The 20,711-nt window shown below is 38.8% G+C and overlaps 2 protein-coding genes across 2 annotated transcripts in view; one reads left to right on the top strand and one right to left on the bottom strand.

Moving 5' to 3' along the window:
• The window catches only part of LOC139145272 (N-lysine methyltransferase KMT5A-like), a 13,593-nt gene extending 10,385 nt beyond the window's left edge, over window positions 1-3,208 (bottom strand). Inside the window, exons 1-2 of the mRNA XM_070716354.1 lie at window positions 1,703-3,208; window positions 441-579 (exon numbers count right to left, since the gene is read on the bottom strand). Coding sequence (XP_070572455.1) covers window positions 441-486 — 46 coding nt within the window. The 5' untranslated portion in view covers window positions 487-579; window positions 1,703-3,208. The remainder of the gene's footprint in view (window positions 1-440; window positions 580-1,702) is intronic.
• LOC139142963 (uncharacterized) overlaps window positions 1-20,711 on the top strand; it is a 424,363-nt gene that overhangs the window by 361,181 nt on the left and 42,471 nt on the right. The gene's annotated exons all lie outside the window — the stretch shown is intronic.

Consider the following 20,711-nt stretch of genomic DNA (forward strand, 5'->3'; position numbering starts at 1 on the left):
GACCCTTTTCCTTATCACCTTTGTTAAAATTTTAAATGCAACATAAAGACAAGTTTAGTGATGTTATCCACCTTTATTTTTGTGACTGAACTATTCTATCTGACAGGGCAGTCAAAATTGTGTAGGTGTTGTTTGAAATGGAACAATTCTTGCTTGAATAATTTACATAATTTGCTTTAAGTGAGTGTCAATGTTTCTATTTTTGGGTTATATCTGTTTATAACACCCCCCTATCATTTTTACGTACTATAATAGAATCACCTTCATCAATGAATGATATACAATAATGTACTTACTTGTCAGTTATACTGTGAATTTATTACATTACTTTTTCACGGTTTATTTCACCATGTGAATTACAAGATACAATGAAAGAAACAAGTAGACCAAAGACCCTGTGGATAACCTGTATATAGGGGACTTAATACACCAGTACAAACCTTTAGTTTCTGTTTGCTTCACACAAAACCATCCAGATCGATCCATTTTTTCCTAATAAAAGATCTTGCAACTTGTTCAGCAGTCTCTTTTTTTATTGCCTGCTCGACTTCTCAGGTTGGATCTGTAAGCTGCCGTTGTCTGGAAAAGTGATAAAAAATAATGATATCATGTAATACTATTCATGCGCATTGTGTTTTTACTCAATATGTGACTGTATTTCATCAAAATCTCAAATTTAGCAAGGACAAGTCACCAAAGATGACGCAGTCGCCACTTGTTAATTTGTGCTTTAAAATACATGGAGATCAGAGACAAGTGTCAAACAAATGAGTGGTAGTGCAGTGCTTTTTGATATTAGCAATAATGTGCTGCTATATTATTGATTTCATCAGGCATTTCACAAATACTGACAAATTATTGCTTTATTTTTCTTTTTGCCAAAGTAATGGCTCTCAACACGAAAAAAAACCACTGCTTAGCTGTCATATTGACCTTTTGGATCCTACTGCAGAACAAATTTATGTGAATGACCGTACAGCAAAGTCAGTTTACCAGACAATGAGAATGTCATTGTGCCATGTTTAATTTGAAACTAGTTGAGGCATGTTGACTTACCCTTAGTCAGTGGGCTTAATTATGCAGTATTTCTCACAATTCAGGATATCATGGGAATGAACATGTTTATGTTTTTCATTAGTGTGACTGCATAAGTCGTTAGTAGTCTGGCATACACAATCACTCATGGATAAGCCATGGGTGATTGTGTATGCCAGACAAACCTGTAAAGCTTGCCGACTTTGAAGAATTATATTCATGCTGACTAAAACCATGCAAATCAAGATTTTGCAGCCAAACATTGAAACTTTATTGATTGAATAATAAATGTGTTGAACAGTCACCACTTGAATTTTCCAAATCTATATTTCCACTTTGTATAAATAGTGTCATTTGCTTTCCATGTGTGCCTACATCTGCCTCGCAAATGTAGTTGCACATTGACAAGCCACGAACGCCACAGTGACATCAGCTAAAAACTGAATCCAATGATGAACTGTTATAGATGTTACAATGCCCATGAGAATCCATTTACACAGCAAGGTTATAAACGTACACAACATCCGTAAGTCAGCGAGGGTTTGAATTAGACAAGATGACCTATATCAATAATAAAACACTGACAACCTGATAATGCACTCACAATGCAATGATGAACAATTTCAATAATTTGATAACTAGAAAACACTTGTGTTTGCATGCTTACCTAGAAACAATTCTGACCTATATATGAAAGTGGCGCTTCAATTTCTCCACTTAAGAAAATTGGTATGAAGTGGGTCTCTGTCAATGATGTAATTAAAGTCCTTTGTGCAAATTCCTTGTTTACAAGTTCAGGAGAATCACTCTGAGATTGTTCTTCTGATGAATCATACTGGGGTGGTTCCGATGTTGAGATGAACTGGGGTGGTTCCGATGTGAATCAAACTGGGGTGGTTCTGATGTTGAATCAAACTGGGGTGGTTCCAATGTTGAAGTAGACTGCAAATTTCCTGGTGACTTTCCAAGTCTTCTCTTTCTTTGTCTCCTAAGCTTACTGCGTCTCTTCACTGCTTCTTTGTTTCTCTTTCTCATACCTAAAAATTATTGTCATTAGATTCGTGGGGAATATGCAAATTTAATATCATTATTCACATTAACATTTAGTCCTGTATCCCTTTTCCTGCCAGACAGTATCAATTCCCCATCAGCAAAGTCAGTGAAAAAGTGGCATTGCTCAGCCAAAACATGAAGTATTTCATCAACATGGCTTGGTATTTCAGGGATGTAGAAATTTTTTGTCACAGCAGGAAAATTATGGTTGATAGCTGGAAATGTCCGTAATGCGACCATGAAGAGGTCGTGGGTGTCACCCTCCCATGGTGCGGATTTTTTTTTTTATGCTGAAGTCTCCAGAATGGCTCTCCTGGACCCATTTTAAGAATTTTTGGTCAAATCTTGCACACTTTACATCATGTATGATGTAACAAGGTTGGACAGTCAGGCGATCTCTCTTCAGGTATTTTTATTTGTGAACATTTAACATTTATGATTTGTATATTCTCGTTTTTTTTTGATGTACACTGGCCACCATAAACTGGTAACTTCATTAAAGCTCAATTTTCTGTTCAATAGACACGGGTGAAAAAACTTTAAATTAACTTGTAGAATTGTTCCCATATTGTCGTATGTCGGAATTGAAGAACAGCAGCTTTTGCTGCACAAATAGAAATTATGGAGTCTGATTTTTCACTCATTGTTGCCATCGAATACATTGCTAAACACAGCTAGGATTTCTTTCTCACCGTCGCCCTGAGATAACACGTACTGTACATTGTTGTTTGATTCACAACCCGATGACTTGACATTTCTAGTAGCGAAACTTTCACTTGTTTCACCAGTTTCACTTGAACATGATTCACATTCAGTTGTTTTGATAATACTGGAACACGGCTGGCATTGCACAGCCATGTGGGAATTCGACTTGGTTGTTTTGGTTGCGATTTCCGGAGTAGGACTTGCACTGACACACTGCTAAAGTGCTGGCAGGTTCATCGGTAGATTTTTCACTGAGAGTTTGTTTGACCTGTTTATCAGAGAATTACTTGATACTTGGCTGTTTATCACCCGATATTTACGTTCTGGGTGCAATCTCCGCAAAGTTGACATAGGCTTGTCATGCACATACAACTGGGTGACTGCACCTAGTCACAGCCAGGTATGTGACCTGAAAAGTTGTATTCACGCCATGTAAAAACCAGTATTTAGAATTTCATGTATTACAGCCAGGCATGTGACCTGAAAAGCCATCATCACGCCATGTAAACACCAGTATTTAGAATTTCATGTATTGTAGTCAAGGCATATGACCTAAAAGCCGTCATCACGCCATGTAAAAATCAGTATTTAGAATTTCATGTATAAGAGTCAGGCATGTGACCTAAAAAGCTGTCATCACGCCATGTAAAAACCAGTATTTAGAATTTCATGTATTTGAGCCAGGCATATATGTGACCTCAAAAGCCGTCATCACGCCATGTAAAACCCAGTATTTAGAATTTCATGTATTAGAGCCAGGCATGTGACCTCAAAAGACGTCATCACGCCATGTAAAAACCAGTATTTAGAATTTCATGTATTACAGCCAGGCATGTGACCTCAAAAGCCGTCATCACGCCATGTAAAAACCAGTATTTAGAATTTCATGTATTAGAGTCAGGCATGTGACCTCAAAAGCCGTCATCACGCCATGTAAAAACCAGTATTTAGAATTTCATGTATTACAGCCAGGCATGTGACCTCAAAAGCGGTCATCACGCCATGTAAAAACCAGTATTTAGAATTTCATGTATTACAGCCAGGCATGTGACCTCAAAAGCCGTCATCACGCAATGTAAAAACCAGTATTTAGAATTTCATGTATTACAGCCAGGCATGTGACCTCAAAAGCCGTCATCACGCCATGTAAACACCAGTATTTAGAATTTCATGTATTAGAGTCAGGCATGTGACCTCAAAAGCCGTAATCACGCCGTGTAAAAACCAGTATTTAGAATTTCAATGTATTGAGCCAGGCATGTGACCTCAAAAGCCGTCATCACGCCATGTAAAAGCAGTATTTAGAATTTCATGTATTACAGCCAGGCATGTGACCTCAAAAGCCGTCATCACGCCATGTAAAACCAGTATTTAGAATTTCATGTATTACAGCCAGGCATGTGACCTGAAAAGCTGTCATCACGCCATGTAAAAAACAGTATTTGCATAAAATATGCAGGATTTTGCGTTAACGGAAACACTGACAATCCGAAACGTCATTATGATTGTAGTCAAAATTCTGTTTTCAGTCACTTCATGGACATTGCACTTACGCACAAGTACAGTTGTATCAAAAACATACAAACAAACACATTGAAAATTTGTATCATTTGCCAACACCTGTCATTGTTCACTGCAGGTCCCATACAGTCGAGTTTTTTCATGTCGTCTACGCTGCTGAAGATTACATGCATTAGATCATGATAGAAATGCTTTACCATAAGTTTCTTGTTGATGAGCTTAAGTATCTGGGTGGCGAATTGCATCGTTTACCGTAAATGAGCCACAAATATCCGACCGCACTGAAATACTCGCAACACGCAAGGTTGAAGGTTTAAGGTGGCACGGGTCTAACACTATGCTCTAACTCTATATTCTCAGTTGTTCATACTCGATTGAGTTTGAAATCGAACGCTGGTGAGTATTTTGACCCGATTTTGGCGATTTTGGCGGATGAGTTATGTATCAAAACATGAAAACACATCCATTTTACACATTCCAGCCTATGTTTTACATCTATCGTCATTTTAAGCTAAAAAATCTTCTTCAAATTGTGAAAACCTGTGTTGACATCGTAATATTTAAATGTTCGCTTTAAAAGTGCTCCACAAACCCTCCTTTGAAGTGGAATGGTCCAATAGCTGAATAATATCAAAAAGTGATATGGTTGTCATCACTCCTTATAGCAACCAACTTTTTTAAGTACAGCCAGGAGGAAGCAAGGTCAATTTCAGTTGATTTCGTCGCTAATTTTAGAGTGTTCGTAAGAAAACAGTCATAACCAAAACATGTGTATGCATGATAAAGTGCGCAACTCGTCAAAATACGGACACATCACTCGAATACGATGCGGTATCGTCCAAACTTCGTGTAATAACCCCTAAATATTATTTTTGTTGAAAATTGCATTCAGGTCCGGACTAGAATTCATTTGTCAACAAACACAATGATTATAAATAACACATGTATAGTCAGCGTGTTCATTTTTAGCTGGATACCAGCTAAATTGACCGGCTTCTTCCTTATTTTGGCGGGCTACTTTTCAGCACTGTTTCGCTCTCTAGCCCCGAAATTCTACTTTTGATAGCAATATTTTGATTTTTTTGGTGGTCTTGCAAGCCGGAAATAATATTTAAGAAGTGCCGATGTGGCTATATGTAGTCTAGCAAAAAATTTATGCGGTGAACTTGTTGCTATCACTTTATAGTACCACGATCAGCGAACATGTTGTGATATCATGTACTATAGTATCGCGATCAGCGAACTGGGAATCACTCTCGAGGTCAACCCTTCTTTCCTGATCACAGCCCGAATTATTCCGACGTTCACATCGGGTATAGCCGAACTTTGGACTAACATACAAGTACATAATACCCACGAATAGCCCACCATTTCCAAATTGTTTCCCTCAAACGCGGAAGAGAAAGTCGACACTTGAGAGCTTTGGTTTTCTGCGTAAGAAGAATAGGGCCTTGTCTGATGGGTTTGGTAGGTTTTTGATCAAATCTATAGCGATCAAAAGTTACTGAGTCTCATTTTTCATACTTTTTAAACGCCCTGTCAATCCATCCATGGTCGATCACGATGTCAATATTCAACCATGGAGGTAGAAGGTAGAAGGTCGATCACAGTGTCAAATTTCAGGTTGACCGATATCGCATTGTGTGTACTGTGTTACAATCGACTGCCGGTGCTTTGTACACATAGGGTCACTAAGGGTATTGTACAGGTTCGCGTTCAGTGTCGTTAGTTTGGGATTTTATCAAACATGAACACTGAAATTTAGCTCTCTCTTTCAATAATATTCAACATCACCAAAAAATCAATAATCAGCTGGTGGATTTTTTATTGTGAAATTTAATAGTACAGTGAATTGAAATCACAGAAAATTGTGTTCCTATAATAAGATGTATTTCAAAATGTTTGTTCAAGTCATGAGCTAAATATAATTCTACACAACAGTCTGGTGAAATTTTGCTAATATCCTTGCCAACAGAATGCAGTTGACAGGCAGGCCCGACTGATATCAAATTAATTTTTCTGACTTTTTTTTAAAAACTTTATCCCACGAAAACATGTTGTAATTGATTGTGATAATTATTCAGTATGCTGAAATGGTTTTTCATACTGTACACGAATGCATGAAATTACTCCATAATGTCTCAAAAGTTTACAAATTTCTTGCACACCCCCGCCCTGAAACCCTTCACATGTGTGTATGTTGAAATAGCCTTTTATACACTGTATAAGAATGCATAAAATTACTCAGAAATGTCTTCAAATTAAAAAAAAAAAATCCTGAACACCTTAACACTCTTATGCTGAAATGGTCTTTCATACAGTACAAGAATGCATGCAATTACTCCAAATGTCTTCAAATTTAAAAATTTCTTGCACACAGGGAGGGGAACCCCCTCCCTGAAACCCTCCCATGTGTGTATGTTGTCTCATACACTGTATAAAAATTGCATAAAATTGCTCAGAAATGTCTTCAAATTAAAAAAAAATACTTAACACCCCCCCCCCCGTGCCCAGGGAACCTGGTTGCACACGGAAGCTAACCGCCTACTTTTCTAAATTTTCTGCCTACTTCAAAAAATTTTGAGAACCCTGATAGTGTGTGTTGACAAGCAAATTACTTGAAACTTCAGCATGACATAGGGTTACGGCAAGAAACTCTAGTTGATACACAGAACTAGAATACTGACAAAATAGCCAAAAGTTACAGTTAATTTCTCTTAAGAATCAAACACAGTATTTGTGTAGAGGACATTATTTGATCAACAATGAAAACACATCCATAAAAATACGACAGTGCCATTTTAAATCACATCGAAAAGCAGCAAGGACTCTGTCAATTATGAAATCACACACGCACAAAATTGATTTTCTATAAAACGCATGTGCCTTCAACAAAGTCACTGACAGGCTTTGAATCCCTTGCGCGCGGAAAAGTGCGATTTAAACACCAGACTTCTTTTAACTTAGCCAAGGGTATTCTTGACAGTCATTGTTTGACAAAGTGATTTGTATGCGAAATGGCTTTGTACATGTACGGTACATCCGCTACCAATGGTAGATAAGTCAACTGATGCAATGATTTGAAAGATGGAGCAGCCGTCTCGTGTCTACCACTTTCATTTCACAGGTCACGTGCTACGGTACTTCTTGAACGCCTTTATAAATTTCGACTTTTTCATTATATCTCTTATTTGCCTATTCAACATGTTGCCGTGTATCAAGATCATATCAGCTGAATCACGCATTAGTGAACGGTTGACATGCCAGCAGCAGAGTTGGCAGTGGTTGAATTGGCGCGAAAAAAGCACGCATCTATTATCATATTCGTATGAAATCCATCACTAGCAAAGGCTCAAGTCACTTGGACTTGCATGTAGCAGAAGTGTAAAATTATTTAACAGTATCTTCGGACGATGTTGTCACAATAATCATAATGCACGGCTACTTACCTACACTAAGTGCTAAATAGCGTAGTACGGCTCGCCCCAGTAGTGGTACTCTGGTACCTTCATCGACCAGCTGGGCAATCGACCAGCTGGGCAATCGCGACCGTACCCGTCCTTGACTAAACATTCACGTCATCAGCGAGGTGGCGGCGGCGGGAGTATCAATTTTTTCCGTCATCAAAGGTCATCGATCACGCAGACATGTGGTGACCCCATAAATTGACAAACCGCCGCGCCGGGCCAACGACCATACCTTGTACCAGTACATCATGTTCGTAGTCTTGATCTCAGCTGAAACTTGCATTGTGCGCAGTACGCGGCGCAATAGCTGTGGGTCCATAGCTGTGGTGTTTTCAGACGGGATTCATGCCTTTTACGGGCTGGTTTTGACTTTTACGATTTTAACCCCGCCACCACAGCTATGGGATATTCCATAGACTAGCGTCCAAATCCGCCGCAAGCACCCTTTGCGCAAGTTTGCTCGACGATATTTCGAAAAATTTTCCATCCAAATTACAAATTGCCAACACTCATCGACAGCTTGGTTATTAGGGACTCACCAGACCAGAAATCCGCTCAAAATTCACTGAAATATCGCCTTTTTTCTAAGTTTGCGCGACATGACTACACGTAGACCGCCATTTTGCTAGCGTAAAACTGTTGGTCGAGGATCCCTGCAGTACGTCACTGTAGTGACGTACGGCCGTGACCTCTCAACTTCTGAACACAAACTAACTTACGGCCAGCATCCGCGCGGCGCGCCACGAATAATTATAGATCCTAGGACTGAACTTTTTTCCCCCAAGTAAAAGTTTGGTTTCAGTTTTGTGAGACTGGGAATGTCCATAAGACGAACGATGGTCATCGATATCACACGATGAATCTCTCAGTTTGTGTTAGAAGTTGAGAGGTCACGGCCCTACGTCACTGTAGTGACGTACTGCAGGGATCCTCGACCAACAGTTTTACGCTAGCAAAATGGCGGTCTACGTGTAGTCATGTCGCGCAAACTTAGAAAAAAGGCGATATTTCAGTGAATTTGAGCGGATTTCTGGTCTGGTGAGTCCCTAATAACCAAGCTGTCGATGAGTGTTGGCAATTTGTAATTTGGATGGAAAATTTTTCAAAATATCGTCGAGCAAACTTGCGCAAAGGGTGCTTGCGGCAGATTTGGACGCAAGTCTATGGAATATCCCATAGCTGTGGTGGCGGGGGTTAAAAATCGGAAAGTCAAAACCGGCCCGTAAAAGGCAGGAATCCCGTCTGAAAACACCACAGCTATGGACCCACAGCTAGCGGCGCAACTGTTTGCACGGCTCCCTGGAACTTGGAAGTGTCATTTGCATAAATACATATTCAATTCTTGCGCGCCTCCGCAGCAGCCCGAGCCGTATATATATATATCCCCATGACACAACACAATTCACATGATTAAATATTACGTCTGAAATACGAGATATGCATTATCAAAACTAATTTCATTGTCACCATGACACATATTGAGTGAATGATAATAATAATAATAATAATAATAATAATAATATAATAATAATAATAATAATAATAACAAAAACTCACGACGTAAAATTTCTCAATATTGTTAGCAAATCCCCTGTTTGTAAGTTTTGCCAGTAATTCAATGTGTGACAAGCGAGCATTCCGAGCACAGATTCGTTTATTTGATCATTTAAGACAGAAAACGAGCAACCCCGGCCTCATGCCCCAGGGTGCAGAAGCCGACCAAGCCAAGAGCTGACCTTTTGTTGAATTACCAGCCTAACCCAACCGTGTATATATTTGTAACAATGTTACAATAATACAGCAGACAGCGCATATACCTCTTGCGGCCTTTGTCATGTAAATAGATTTATCTTAGAGTAGACTGCAGGGGATCAGGCTGGCATGACCTAGAAAACAAACTTCGGTTGACTATTTGTAAGACATAAATTAATTAATAGGTATCAGAAAGTGGTTTCTGATATACTGGAATAATGTTGAATTATGTCAGAATATTTATTTTCTAGGTAGTAACGACGCTATTTTAAAAATAATGGTGATGGACATATTGTAGGTCGGTTTGTATTAATATCATTGCGCAAGGTTTGGTTTTAGAAATAATGATCGTCATTCATATTTTTGGATTGGAATGTTGTCAACTTCTATATCAAGTTATAATATTTTGTGCGAAGGATTCTGGCGAAATATGACAAATTAACAGGAAAGCGCAAACTACAATTTTATTTGGGCGATCATGATCTAAATGCCAAGTTACACCAGGCAACACGACGAGCAACACCGTAGGCACCACATCAAGCGACGCGACTGGAACCTGAGTTAGGCAACTCGATCGGCACTTCCGTAGCTAGTTTCCTTGCAAAAGATTATGGTGCGCATGCTTGAAGAGCGGACGGTGTTTCGTTGCCATGGCGGCTCATTATCAAAACGTTCTCTCTAGACTTCACAAAAATAGTAAGTCGTGGAATTAAAAGAAACTCCTACTAAATAATTTACAGATCGGACTATTTTTGAAAAATCTAGAGATGTGTCGTGATAATCAACATGTAAAAACTCCAATTAAATAATGGTACAGCTAGAATTATTTCGAATATATATTCTTATATAGACATGTTTGTCATGTCGACATGGCTTCACGGGCATGCTGAACATAGGGTAAGGACAGAATTAACTGAAGTAGGGTGGTGTGATTCAAATATTAACTGGTTGCCTTGAAAATGGTGACGTCGACTCTCCTCCAAACTTGCATTCGAAATTGTGGCCTTCCTCTAAAGTCATGAACCTCCCGTCTTGATTTTAATGCCAGAACATATATACAAGTGATAATTATTATTTTCTAAGAATTATTAATAATCCAATTGGTATGACACGTTTGACAACAAAATGTCATAAAAAACTTGGATGTTAAAGTATTCGGTAGTTGTGAAAGAGAAACGTTTTCTGTTTACATACACAAAATTATATTGTCTACGTATCTGATCAAAACGGGTGTCTTTCGATCAGAATATATTTCCATTGTTTTGGAATGAGATTTAAAAGCCTTTTTCATTCCACAATCCGATTTGTCTTGAAATTCAGTTTTTCTAACAACACTTTGTAGGCGAAACAAAGTCGCCATAGTCATCGACGATGTCATTAATGCAGATGATATTCGAACTAATCTAGTGTGGATAAAATAGTTTTACCATTGTTCGAGATGTTGATATTGCCCCAAATAATTTGATTGCGGATATCTAGATAACTTGGATTCGGCGTATTAGAGCAACAGGAACCTGCCTTGTGCCTTTTGATATTGCGTCTAAGTATGAAAAGCAATAATTTCTGAAGTTGAAATGAAAAATTAGAAAATCAACTCCATATAAATACTTAGCCATCATAGCAAAGCTTACCAGCGAGCGATCGTTGAATCGCACAGTCTACGAATCCGTGAAGCACAGAAATGGCATCATGGAGGGCAAAGATGTCGGGCATCTTGTGCCTTCCACGTTCGTAAGTTACAATCAATGTAAGTCTTTTTATTCTGTTAGGCCAATTATTCCATAAAAACTTAAAAATTGCTTGATTGATGATAGTGATTTTACGTCCATATAGACTTAACTTACTCTTAGCTCTGCATGGCAGGGCTGTGTGTTACCGGCGTACGGCCTGTGGTGGGAGGGCCGTATAACGCCGGTAACACACAGACCTGCCATATGCAGAGCTTACTCTTTGACCAAAGTCTCAAAACGGTCTTAAGCCTTTCAATTTTTTCTCCCAGCTAAGTAGAAGTCTTAGGCGTAAACGGTCGGAACCAAAACAAATCCCTAATATTTTTTTGGATGATGATTGCCATTTCAAATCAGCCGAGGTGTCGCGTCTATTTTTCCATAAACTGAGCCACAGTGCTTCAGATTTACTAACATTCAGTTGAAGGAAAGACACTTTTCCAAAATCTGAACCGTGCGAAATTTTGTGAAATTGGGAAAACGTTTCGCAACTTTGTTTACGGCTACCGCCATTGCTACCGCCTCCACTTATCTCAGCCTTAAAATAGGCAATTTTTGTTCTCTTTAGTAGTTATTCCTCCTCAACGTGAGAATGGTCTGGCGGTGTATAGGCGAAAGCCCGAGGCGCAAGCATAATGACACTTGATACATTCGTCGTTTCGCAAAACATCTCGCATAGTGTCCGTGTCGGTCTGGCATGTCTGATGTGCTCATTGATACCGGACACGTCACAGAGTACTACATGTAGTATACGATACATTAATTAGACAAATTAGGACAGGACATATAGGATGAAAGTACTTCGAGCCGGTAAATTAGGGATGAACTGGAGGACTTTTTTCAATGTATCGACATTAATTCAAAACTCTAAAGTGAGGCGAAAAGGGGGCATACTGAATGAATTTTAACGTATATACCCACGAAGCGGATAGCATGGGCCTCTTCCTCCTCAAAATAGATCAAAATACGTAGACTGTTGTAACGGAAGTTGTTTTCCTTTAACAAAAGCAATTTCGAATGGATGATTGGAAAGACACGGGGTTTGCAAATTAACCATTTATAGATGGTATTTCCAACTTAGAGATCATAATTATAGCACTGGAAAAACCTTTATTAACATTTTCCCGACTATGAAGAATTTCAATTTGACGACTACGATGTTGTGCTTTTGTCTGACACTAAATATTGGTTGAACTTCAAATCGATTTTGTGTAGCATCGTCGCGTCTGCAAATAATTACTACTTCATGTTCCATGAAAAATTTCGACGCTGAGTAACTTTTATCTCCTACCTTTTTCAGGAAAACAATATTCTTCCATGAGTTTACATCCTAAAATTTTCCTTATGATATTATGAATCCATCCGAGTTTTCAACTTGACAATAATCAAAAATAGTGACTGAAATCCTTACTGATACGCAATTACAGCCCATTTTAAACGTATGACATGTGGTTGCGAAGTTTGTGGAATGATATTAATGATAAAAGTATTTCATATTAGGTTATCATTTTTATAGACTGATAAAGGCTTACACAGTGTGTCAAAGCACATGCACCAGGCAGGCATTTTTTTGACTTGTTAGATATCCAATCACAACCATCTTGAAGTGCCGGGATGTCAAAATGATGACATATTTTTACATTCGGTATACATAATTTTAAAACTAAACTCATTCAAGGTTGTTTTAATTCATTCATACAGCAAGATAAAGTTGTTAGTATTTTTTTAATTATAGTAAGTGAATCTTCTCATTCGAACTAATCAAGACTTTCAAAGCATTGTTGAATTTCGTGGCTCACAGATGATGATTACAAGTCGCATGGTAGGCCGTGGGGATATTATAAGCTTAAAACTTGCAAGTTGTAGGTTTGGAAAATGCTTCATAGATATTATGAACATTATAACTGCTGAAAGTTGTTCATAAACTTCGTAAATTCTGATCACAACTCCGTGAAATGTATATTTTGAGTTCAAATGACTATCACTTGAGAAGTACTCTGTATGTTAACAATGCTATAATGCATTCCCCACACATGCCACACAAATTCACAAGACAATGACATTGATGTGCTATTTTACACATCAAGTTCAGAAGTTTGAAGCAATGTAAATAATATTATTTTGAGTGTGATTATATACTTTGGTGTCGTTAAATGATTAAATAAGTGAAACTATAGGCCTACGTACCAAAAAATAGGTAGATCCCTTTGTAGGTGTTTATGTTTTCTTACATATCGAAATCTGACGGGGATGATGAATAAAAGAAATGCAGGTAGCCTACATCTATTCAAAATGAAATGAGCTGATTGACTGAATAGGCTAGCTACAATATTCACAGTTTTTTCTTTTTACTTTAAATATGGCCAGTCACAAGCCTGTTCCCGACAGTACAACGAACGGACTCACACTGTTCCGTTTACCGTCACTACCTCACGTTCAGATGCAGATACGACGCTCATGCGGAGAATCGTAAATCATCGTACCGCTTGGGCACGTAAACAAATCTTATTACTGAAAGATTCCTTTAATTTAGGCTTATACGGGGGTTTATACTCCTATCTGATAATTGTAATTTCAGGGAAAGACCCAATTTTTAAACCACGAATTGTCGCGATTGGACGTCGACATCGCTACGCCGCGTTGCGCGTCCTGCAACTTTCATGTCCGTTCTGGGTCAACGAACTCTCACGGTCAGTGATGGTGGCACCCCCCCCCCCCCGACAAAACAGCGCAGCGTACATTGCATTGTAATGGGTAAAGTATGATTTTGCCGGTATAAGCAGTGAGCCAAATTTACAACATTAGGTAGGTAGGTAGTAATAAACCTTCAGTCTGATGGATTGACTCATAATAGCCTAATGTAATTATTGGGCAACGGTACGTATTTACTGTCATCTGATGATGCCGTTCAACGAAACTGTGCTGCAAATCGGCGATACCGTGGAATAGGCTTAATGTAAAATTTGGTCATGGTTGATTTTACATTTTAATCTCGTCAGTGAAAAAATAGCCCCAAATTCTATTGGTTATTATTGAAATAGGGGTTATCCGTAAAATAGAGAGATTTCTTCGTGATTGGTTGTAAAAACATTGTATCAATTTTCAGCAGGAGGCGGATTTCCTTGGTAAACTAATCGTATGACGCAAACGAAAGGATGTTAGGATAATAAAGCCAGAAAGATAATGTCTTCAAGTACAATGAGTAAGGATATTACAATAGTGAATCTCTATTGAACTATTGCTTTAACGTTGCCTTTATGACTTAAGCCGTCGGAGGTGACGTCGTGATGTTCAACCTCTATCACAAAATCCTCGATGATCAGTCCATTCGTGGATGATTGTCAGGTCGTTAAGACAGACTTTTGCCATGATTAGTTTTTTCCGAAAATGGTCTATCAACACATATCAACAACAAGGAGGTCTCTGATCGGCTGACAAGTGGTTACAAATTGCAGTGCAACTTTCGTCTCATACATAGCGCAATCGGCTTGGTGTTACTGGATTCATCTTATAGCGCGCTGAATCAGAATACCGAATAACTAAGTTTAACCGCATATATAATGCACATCTGATACATCAAAAGTGACTGTACCAAAACCAATCTGAATTAATCTGTATTTGTTTAATTAAACTCAACTTACATACCGCATTATGGCGAAGATCGGGGGACTCTAGGCAAACACAGTTATCTTAATGTTTCGGTTTAATCATAAATTTTATAGGGTATTGAAGGGACAAAGTCGGCCATTTTCCAGGATTTTGTTTGATACGAGAGACTTGTTTGACATGTTGAAATATACTGAATGAATGGGTGATCATGCATATATTCGACCCCGGTTTTAGACACGATAAATGAATTAATGGTCATGACCATTAATTCATTTTCGCGATGGTTTCATATTATGAAACAAGAATGGTTTACAGTTAGTGGATTCTGCGAAGTAGACGGAAATTCTTATGTTCAACATTCATAATTTCCAAAACAGTGCCGGGGTACTTTTTTAAATTATTATTTTAATTTCATCAATATTATGCAGTGTCTTCTTTTTGCAGTTTGACAGTTGTGAAATGATTCCCACATTGTCCCGGTCGACTGCATGGCTCATCGGACAGATTTGCCTCATATCGTACACATCATTCACTCCACACCAGACGTCAAATCATACATACAGAGTATCCCACAGCACACCACAGACAGCGGGCGAAATTCACGATAATCCAATGGCCCGAGACCAGCTATTTTCATGCCGGACCTAAACTCTTGAAAGATGTCCTGCTGTTCTTCCAGACGCCGGCCAGTAACTTTCACTCCCGGCTTTCACTACATGGAAAGAAGTTTACCCAAATGTTTTGCTAGGCTAAATACCTGACAGCATTATTCAAAGAAACGAAATTTATTCTTTCAAGAGATTTGCAAAACGTGAGATTCGCAATTAAAAACTGAACGGACTGATCGGTACTGCATCTTGGCGAAAGATCTTACCTCATGATTTCTCGCGAGAGTAGGGGCGCTATCAATATGCTCCCCATTTTTAGGCATGTTTGCAGTGCGAGATGTCGTTGTGGTCATGAAAGAGTTACTATTGTTCAGCGTATCGACCGTGTCGAGGTAAACTGGATTTCGAGGAAACCGCGCCACAACATTGCACTTTTATATGATATCGGATATTTATAGCTATTAGACAACACGGTATCGAAATTAGAATTGTTCGGTCAGATATGCGAGGTGGTAAAATCTCCAATATATGACATTTACGCACAGTTTTAGACAAGTCTAGTAGAGTCGGACCACGGAAATCGGGCTTGGCTAGACCGCGGCCGGGGCCAGATCTGCAAGGTACAAGTAAAATCCCGATTTACATCGAATATTTGCCGGCGATTTGACAATTATAGGATCGTCAAGTATCGAAGTTAGGGTCGGATTGAGGAAGCTTGTCAAGATCTGTAGGGTGGTAAAATCTCCGATTTACATTGAATAATTACCCACGATTTAAAAGTCGATAGAGTTGACTATTATCGATATTGGAGTCACTAGGTGTGGGTCCATAGCTGTGATGTTTTCCGACAGGATTTCTGTCATTACGGCCTTTACGTTTTTAATCTTGCCACCGCAGACGCGCAAGAGACACAAGGCAAGTCATTGTATAGTATCGATATTAGAGTCCCAGCCGATAGTAAATATCTTTGATTTCACAGATATTGCGTGTCGAGACGCTAGGCAAGTCATTCTAGAATTGTCTAGTATCGATTATTAGAGTCCCAACATCGCCGATAGGTATCAGCCTGGCATAAAATATCGGCAATTTCGCAAACCCGGCGTGCCGCAACTGAAAACAAGTCATTCTTGTATCGTCTAGTATCGATATTAGACCCGTATGACAGAAATATTTTGGACGTCAAACTTCGATACCAGAAAGTAAATGTCCGATATTTAAACATTGTGCAAAATCGCGCCTTCATTGTGATTTGACCTTGATGGCCATTTGCCTTGGTCACCTGTAAGATTAGATTTTTGTGATTCGTCTTTTCACGTGGGTTTCGACACTTCAGTATTTTTCTCTTTATCAGTTACCCTTAGCTAGTTTCTTGTATTCCCTTCCTTGGATTCGATGATAGTCATCTTCCCTTAAGATGAGAAGCCAGGATCGATTTTTGAAAGAGTCAACTGTTGTAATGACTCCATTTGTGTGTGATCCGGTGTTTGTGCTGCCAAACCTTATAGCCATCCCTGATCAGAGTTCTAGCTGGACGCTTAGCTTTTTCGTATTGGCACCTATTTCAAGACCACGCTTGTTCTCAATGTTAGAAATACTTGTTGTTAAAGGCTGTTTTAAGAAATAAAAATGTTTTATGTGTTTGTGCTAAACCTTTCCCTGATTTCATTTCATATGTTTTTGTTTTGTTTTGTGTTTTTTGGGGTTTTTTTGCACTGAGATCAGTTGCCCGAACTTTTGGTTTTGATAGCCATATTCATTTACTTTCCTGTAAATGAATTAAAAGGCTAAAAATCAGCTTCATGTTAGGATGATGAAGTGGTCTCTGTTTATTTTTTCGATCAAATTTTCTAGGCCCCTATACTGAGCGCGGGTAAAAAATCTGCACAATATTTGGATTTGACCTGAGGATCGGACCGGTTGATTTTCTTTAAGGCCAGTGATTTTTTAAAGTTGCTGGTCCGCTTGACCAGTAGAGGTTGTGTGAGTTTTGCATACTGACCACATATATCACTATTTATAATCATCATATATTTTATTGTTTTATTTTCAAAAGCCCCAATATGGAAATAGATATTTTTTGGTCGAGAATAGTATCCTCTAGATTCCGCAGCTGAACAAGCTGTTAATGCCTCAATGAAAGCGAGACATTACACACTTAATGTAGTATTCGTTTTCAATAAGAAATTCACCTGTCATTTTAATAATGATATCTGCCGGAATAAATAAAGTATAAATGTAACGAAACATACATGTACTAGTAAACGCGTGCTGTCTTTCATACCACTCTATGCATACAGAAGTTACAAGCAATGTGTTATACAGGTTGTGGCTGGCGTGCTGTTGCTAGGGGTTCAGTCTGTCAGCACATCGCGAAGCATCTTGTATCAAAAATATATAGTCAGATTACGTAGATTAATTAAATGTGATTTGGGTCACCCGTAGCTTAGGATCACGATGCGCAACTCCTCACAAGTGGGACAGCCGCATTGCTGTTTTTATACAATTACACCAAATATGCCCTGCTTGATGTAATGTCAAATGTTCTGGAAATCCCACACTTAAAAGAAATAACTTACGCAGTATATCCAGCAAGAGCTGACAGAATTTCTGTTATAAGATTGACACAGGTTTGTTTACTTTTATTCAAGACTGAACACATGGCGCACCAAAAAATGGATATGTACTTCCTCTTTGTCTTGCATATTTTGATGTTTTGACCGATCGAAAACTGATGAGGATGAATATAATAACAATAAGGAATGCAAATACATGGTTTCAAAAGGAAGAATGCATTAAATGATCATTAAATTTGTTCTTGAAAATAATATACGAGAAAACTACATTAAAAAAGAGGAAAATTCATATCAAAAAGTCTGATCACGTAGAATATTTGAATGAGACGTGGTTACCTATAGCTAAGGATTATGGTGCGCAACTCCCCACAAATGAACCATGTAGCAATTTTTAAACAACCATACCCAATGCCCTGCTTGATGTAATGTAATATCGCTCTAGAAATGATCATATTCCAACCTAAATATACAATAACTGACGAGGTATCCAGCAATCGGTGATATAATTTGTCATCAGAATGACACAGGTCTCTAGTCTACACACTAAGTGAGACCACGCGCGAAAACACCTGAAATGTACATACTGTGTCACACGTTGTCTACACACAAAGTGACGACTTCATGAAATTATCTAAAATTAAATTTACATAACAATAGTTCCCAGAGCGCACAAAGTTGCAATGAAAGGAAAAGGAGGAGGGGTGGCGCTACAATCATATAATGAGTGTGTCAACCTGTGTGTTTCTCCTCAGCGAGGCTCAAGGTGGCGCTCATGGTGTGTGTCCCATCAGGAACACACATGGTCAGTTTTATTGTGCAAAGTGACGACAGCCCCAAACTCACAGAAAATCATTTTGAAGACTTCGGGAACCGTTTGCCATAAAAAACGTTGTGAGGGTCGTCACTTTGTCACCCCTGTCGTCACTTTGTGTGTGCATCTTCAAGTTGACGTCCTCACTTTGTATTCACGGCAAATGCACAACACACACACACACACACACACACACACACACACACACACACACACACAAGAAACGCCTAAACCATAACCTCGCTGCGCGCATGCGCACGCGAGGTATCCAAAACAACTGTTCAGTAGCCTACAACTGAGCCTACCGTCACGTTCGGCCGTAGATTTGGAAGGAGAGAGTTGTTAAAAACGTGGATCTCTTCGACTGACAATAATTAAATTGATCATGGAGGCTACCGCCATGTTTTGATGGTTATTTTCGATGCCATTCTCAGTGCAAACTACGGACTCAGCTTACGCGCTTTTCGCTAGAAAACATCGTACTACGGGTAAGCTTACTGATTAGTCCTTTTGCTAAGTCACGTCTGAAAATGGTTCACTTTCGTGATGTCATTGCACCATAAACGCTAGCAAAAGAGTTGATGGCAACACAGAATTTTCATCCTTCGCTCGCTAATATAACTCTAAGTTTACATATAGTTTGTTTACATCGTAATTGTTCTCGTATGCACAGCAAATGTTTGACCAGTTTACGCCTCTGCGCGTCACCGAATGATTGACAATTGTTTGAATCATGGAACGACTGTCTCCTAAGGGCCATTCCCTTTGTTCAGAAAGCGATTTTCCCCCTAATCGTCGTAGTTTGAAAAAACTTTGTGAAACTTTGCAGATACCTGTATGGCCTAGGTGTTTATGAAACAGTCTATGTTCATGGTATGCCAATAATGTTTGTTTGAGAATCGTTTAGGCCGATTTTCACGGAGCGGTTACCTAGCTATTGCCAGTTGTCACTCAAGCGCCATTATGAATTTTCAATAAGTTAGGGGCCTTTTATATCCCGCATACCGGTTTAAACATGTGTGTAACTCAGTGTGTAACTTGGAAATGACATGCAAACGTGACAAGTCTTGCGCAATCGTGCACGTTCCATTCCAGCCACTGCGCTCATGTACACGGCAGTCATAGCAACGTACATCGTCATTTTCCGCCGCACTTCGAATACGCGCTTCATAATTGCGGTAAATACGCGTTGGTAAGAACTCTGCCGTGCATCACAGTAAGTGAGGCTACCCACAATTCCCCTTGATTTGTTCACTCAGACATTTTTTGCAAAAGTCTTTTTCAATTTTATCAGTTCCTTAACCATTTTTAACTTACAATTTAAATTCAGGGTTAATTGTTTAAACTATGTTCAAAAATTATTGATTATGTTTAAAATTCAACAGTAAATTAAGTGAGAAGTCAATGTTTGGAGGAGCTAAACATTGTATACTTGTCAAGATAAAGTTTCAGCAACTAAGATGGTCTCATCATACCACCTGTCAGACATGCAAATTTCCTTTGTTACGAACATTAAAAAAACCAATACCCTTTCTTTTGCCAACACAGATGCAACTTATTCCCTTAGTTTCCTCGAAAATATTGTGTATGGCTGTCAAAAATCTATGTCAACAAAATTACAAAATTGCTATCTCCTCGGCGGAAAAAGGGTTGATCTTCTCATTATTCACAGTGAGAAATCAGAAAATTATGATAATCAGAACTATGTTGCCAGAATTTTGAAATATGGACCGAGTTGTTCTGTGTACAGAAGATATTTTGCTTCAGTTCCGTGAGTGATCTCCGTGTGTACCGATCATGGAGAATTGTGGGTAGCCTCACTTACTGTGTGCATGTTGCCGTGCATGCCG

This window comes from Ptychodera flava, chromosome 1 (genome assembly GCF_041260155.1).
Source record: "Ptychodera flava strain L36383 chromosome 1, AS_Pfla_20210202, whole genome shotgun sequence".
Taxonomy (NCBI): domain Eukaryota; kingdom Metazoa; phylum Hemichordata; class Enteropneusta; family Ptychoderidae; genus Ptychodera; species Ptychodera flava.